The sequence below is a fragment of the Benincasa hispida genome, chromosome 9 (assembly GCF_009727055.1).
Source record: "Benincasa hispida cultivar B227 chromosome 9, ASM972705v1, whole genome shotgun sequence".
Classification (NCBI taxonomy): Eukaryota; Viridiplantae; Streptophyta; class Magnoliopsida; order Cucurbitales; family Cucurbitaceae; genus Benincasa; species Benincasa hispida.
Genome location: NC_052357.1, coordinates 87,058,660 through 87,064,102, shown reverse-complemented (window position 1 = coordinate 87,064,102; position 5,443 = coordinate 87,058,660). Strand labels below are relative to the sequence as shown.

The window sequence follows — 5,443 nt, the reverse complement described above, 5'->3', positions numbered from 1 at the left end:
TAAATATAGTATGGTAAGTTGGGTATATATATTTATAATAATATTAGTTATTAGATAATTATATCTTTTTCTCTAATAACCAATTGAGTGGGAGGTTATTAGTGGTTTCATGGTAACCGTGAGATAAAAAGAAAAATGTTTTCCTAAATTTAGAATGATTGATTTTTTTTAGATTTTCTATTCTCGGAAAAACTCACGGAAAGGCTGCCAAGTGAATAAGATTTACTAAACGATTACTGAAGAGAGACTAAACGATCGTGGAGTGACACTACACGATAGTTCACTCAGTTAGTCATTAGCTAAACGATCGCGGAGCAGTTTTTAAACGATTGGGCATCGTCTATACGATAGAATTTTGTCATCTCCCATTTGCTCAATTGTTTACATGATTGTTCTTCCTCCAGTTTCTTCCTCTAACCAAGTACACAGTGCCCACAGTTCTGGATTCTCATACTGAGAATATTAAGGTAGCCATTGTTGTGGTGTCGTACTCAACGCGACATAGTTCGAGGTTTGTGAAGGTCATTCGTTGAGTTCGCGATGTTCGTGTGGTGGTCATTGTGATCGTGCTGTGTTGCGGTCGCTGTGTTCGAGTGTTCGTGTGTTGCAATCTTGGAGATTGAACGAGCGTTCATGATCGAGGGTGTTTGAAGATGAGTCTTTAAAGGTATGATAATCTTTCCCTTGATCTTATTGAAAGCATACTGTAATTTCGTATTGTGCATGACCTATAAGTTTTCGTTTCTTGATTGTAATTGTGTATGTTCAAATACGAATGGTATTTGGAACGATCATTCCACTGCTCATGGAAATCCACATGTCCGATTTCCTTCGACATTGGATTATGGAGGATACGACTTTACAGTCAGAGGATATATTGACTCATATTTTGTAGGTGATCTTGATAAAAGCAAATCCACCATCAGATATGTGTTTACTCTTGCTAGTGGAGTTGTACGTTGGGTTTCCAAACTGCAGTCAATAATGGCTATGTCAATAATAGAAGTGGAATATGTCGCAATTACACAACTATAGATTGGGATGAATATTAACACGTTTTGTATGTTTACATATATAAAAATAAAATTATTAGTCTTTCAAATAACAAAATTTATTAATTTAGTCTTTAGATAAAGTTTATATAAAAGGTAGCCACTTTATAATGGAAATCCAAAGGGGAAATGGTCTAGTCCCTTAAATGATGGCACATATATGACATAATTCCATCAATTGGACATATAACCTCCTTTATGTGATTAAGACTTGCCTTATTGCTAATTATTGCTTTTGCTCTTTCTTTTCCTTCTTTCTATTTTCATTTTTTTTAAAGTAATAAAAAGCAAACCAAAGTGCTTTCAATAATTCATTCACAACCTTTTTCACCTTGTCAATCTTATCAATGGAGTTTTCTTTAATGAAAATATACTGAAGGAGAGATTAGACTTTCCAACTTTATGGATAAATAATAAGTATACTTATTTATTGAGCTACCTCTACTCAATCTCTAATTTATTATTTTCAAAATGTATATTGAATGAATAAATTTATTTTATGTATAATTTAATTCTAAAAAAATGATAACATATATAGAAGACGATAATAACGAGAATGTTATACTTGTCAACTCGAGCATAGTTAAAGTATATTCCTCCGATTAAAAGATCAAAGAAATAAGTCATATTTATTATTTTATTTTGTTTTGTTTTAGTAAAGAAAAGTAATAAAGTAACATAAATATAACAAATAAAAGGATTAAAAACTATCCGAACGAATAACAAATTTCTAAGAGCCTATGTCTATGAGCATTAGAAGCCAAAACATTGAACATATGAATTACATTTGCAGTTGAAAAGGAGGAAGCCTTCGACATACCTATATGCAACAAATCACGAACGAAATCAACCTCTCATCCTATAGCTAACTTTTCCGGTTAAGAGATTCCAAACAATGAGTGAATCTCTTTTTATCCTAAGATGCAGAGAGGAAAAATGTCAGTTTATTCAAGGGCTTTAGAAAATGCTCTCATGGAGTGTTACAAGCTCAACAAGTTCAATAAAATCAACCAATAACTCGCAACTTTTCGTATAAAGCATCGTGTCATCATTAGAGTTATGAATAATTGACCTAAAACGTACCTCGCATCAATATATAGTTGCATTTGTATTCACCTTGAAAGAACCAGGAGAACATGGGACCTAGAGACATCTTCAACAATGATGTATGCACAAGTAACAACAGGAAGAAAACTCTGAATTCTATTAAAAATATATTCCTATATATTAAGAAATGAAAATATATTCATATTCTATTAAAAATATATTCATGTACATTAAGAAATGAAAATATATTCGTGAGCACTATTTCGAGCATGATTAAATCATGTTCCTTAAATCAATAAATTAAAATGAAACTTCTCAAAATTTATAAATATAATTGAGATGTATTCCACAATTCAGGTGTTTTTTAATCTAAAATTATTATTCAATTTTAAGAACTCAGATCTTATAAATTAAGCTTTTGCTTGAGGTCCAGTTTATTTTTTATTTTTCGGTGGTTTTGAATATTAGCTTATAATACAACTTTCATTTGTGTATTTGTTAGGTTAATTATAATTTTTTTAAAAAAATATAGATATTAGTTTTTAGAAATATTTTTTTTTGAAATTTCAGTTAGAAATGTCAATTACTACTCAATTATATTATTTTTTTTTATATAATAGTGGGTAATAGAAACATATCTAAACTCGTGTGTTAGGTGTATCTCGATAACACCTATTTTCATGCATCTCATGTGGTAAATTTGTCCTATTGACAAATTTTTTTTTTATTTTAAAAATATTTTAATTATTTTTTTTTTTATAGGAGTGATAGAGAAAATATAGATGATTGCATCTTAAGATACACCGATGATTAGGCGGACAAAAAAACCTAAAGAAACTAATCGGTTTGGGTTTATTCGAAGATTAGAAAGATGGAAGTAACTTTTCTCTTTTGTATTATGCATCAACCACGATGAATTTCTTTAGAAAGATGGTCTTCCAAAAGTTCATATTGCGATTCCAATCGTCAATCTATACATTCTCACCGTCAAAATAAGAATGGATGTTGAGATTGAGAAAAGAATACGACGAAAAAGGAAAGAGGGAGAGAGATTAAATTTGGAGGAAAGTAGAAGAAAAGCAAAAGAGAAAGTGTTCGTTCGATCCAACACGTCCTCTTCGGGATTGCACAAAACGCGGCCTTCGTCTTGTGGCGTTGACGATTCATTCCCCCACACCCATTCTTCCCTCCTTCTTCTATAATAACAATACACCGCACTTCTTCGTCCCTCCTTTCATTACCTCTCTCATTTCTCCAATTTTCCACTCCTTCATTCAGATTCCAACAAACCCATGACTGGGAAAGAGATTCTCCACAAGATGAAGGTATGTTATTGTTGTTTCTCAAATGGGTCTCTCACTTTTCGCTTGATTCTTTGCTGTATGCCCATTTTGAGATTTGGGTTTCATCTGGTTTTCTGTTTCGTTCGAATTCTTGTTGTTTTTTGTTGTTGTTATTTTTTACTCTTGAAATCTCCTTGGAATTTGCGTTCCTCTTCTGTGCTTGCTTGTATCCAAGGTCTTTACATTGTATTCTGCATTACCCACAATGAATTAGTGGACCATCTCTGACTTTTCCAAACTGGTGTTGTATTTTTTCCCTTCCCCTGTATTTCTACAAAGTTAATTTAGTTAAAATGCTTCCACCTCGATTAATATAAGTAGAAATTTCCCCCCATGGCTTCAGGTTTCTGGACATCCAAGTTTGTTTCTTCTTTGTAGTTTAAGAGGGGAAGGCGAAGGTCCGCCTACCATTGATAATATAGTTTTGCTTGCTTTTGAAAGGAGACTTTCCTTGGGTTAAGAGAGCAGTTTGTAGTGACGGGATTTCCTTCTTTCATTTTGACTTATTAAGTATACCATGGCTCATTATTTTTGTGGGATTGAAATCTTTGGCATTGATCTGTGCCTCTGGAGGGGAATTTGTACGGATGACCCCTATTCAGGCCGACTCGAAATTTGGCCTCACTCTAAAAAACGTTCGAAATTTGGCTCGAAATTTGATTTTTTGTTGACCTCATCCACATGTGAAAGCACCATTTGACCTCAAAACGCATACGTGGGCCTGTTTCTAGCTCCACTATTTCACTTCTCGCTCCTTCATCTTGATCTTATAAGACACTTCTGCAATTTTTTCTTCAATTTTTCTTTTCATTTGTTTAGATTCTTCGTCTCTTTTTCTCGCTTCTTGCTCCTTCATCTTGATTCTCATAAGACACATCTGTAATTTTTTCTTCAATTTTTCTTTTCATTTATTTAGATTCTTCGGCTCATTTTCTCGCTCCCTGCTCTTCGTTCTGCTCCCCACTCTTCACTCCCGTTCTTTGCTCCGCTCTCCGCTCCTTCGTCTTGTTCTCCATCAAACACACCTCTAACTTTTTCTTTCGGGAAAAAAACTTCAGAACGACGAATAAAGAGAGAAAAATGAAAAAAAAAAGAGGACAACATAAATAGAAATCAGGGGAGAAGAAAAAAGGGAAATCACCTCGAGGGCGGCGTAAATGAAAGAAATCCAGAAATGAAAAAAAAGGATAAAAAGAAGAAGAAGAAAAGCAGGAAAAATGAAAAAGTGTTGCAAAAAAGAGGAGGAAGGAGGAAGAAGGAAAAAGAATGAAGGGTTAAAAGTGGTAAACTCACATCATGATGACATCAACAAAAGGTCAAATTTCATTTATTTGTAAAAGTGAGGCCAAATTTCAAGTGGCCTCTAAATAGGGGCCATCCGAGGCAGGAAAATGGTGAATAAACTGTTTTTCTTGCAGTTTAATTGAATTTGCTTTGCACCAGAAAGCTTTTAAGACCAAAAAATAGAGAAATCTTGACCTGATAGATAGGTTCTAAATTAAGGATTTATACCTTACTCGTCATTGGTGTAAGTTGGATGGACTGTGATCTTATTTGGTAGCAAGCAGTAAAAATTGTAGTTGTTTCAAAGAAAAAGTTGTAGAAAGATCATTCCACAAATTAGTTGCATGTTTTGAACTATCTTTCTCGATTGCCTTGACGTCCAAATATTGTAAGGTCAGACAAGTTGTCCTGTGAGATTAGTTGCGGTGTGTAACGGTCATGCTTGTCCAGGCCCTGTTGCCCATGGCCGCATGCCCAATCCAACCTCCTTCTAGCATACTTTCATATCCTGTATTGTATTAGTTTAGTTGGCTTGCTTTCTTTACATTTTCATTGTAAGTGACTACTCGCACTTTTGCATATGCAAGGGCGCCAGTTGGCTTTTTGTTCAGAATGCACTATATGGGGATAAGACTAACCATCACTTTCTCATACCCGGAGTAGTACTCTATAAAGCCGTTGTTGTTGCTTATTGCTTTCTAGTCTACTACAATCTTT

The 5,443-nt window shown here is 33.9% G+C and overlaps 1 protein-coding gene across 1 annotated transcript in view; it reads left to right on the top strand.

Moving 5' to 3' along the window:
* The first annotated feature begins 3,075 nt into the window (after positions 1-3,075).
* LOC120086219 (probable protein phosphatase 2C 39) overlaps positions 3,076-5,443 on the top strand; it is an 8,135-nt gene continuing 5,767 nt past the window's right edge. The window contains exon 1 of the mRNA XM_039042758.1: positions 3,076-3,424. Coding sequence (XP_038898686.1) covers positions 3,392-3,424 — 33 coding nt within the window. The 5' untranslated portion in view covers positions 3,076-3,391. The remainder of the gene's footprint in view (positions 3,425-5,443) is intronic.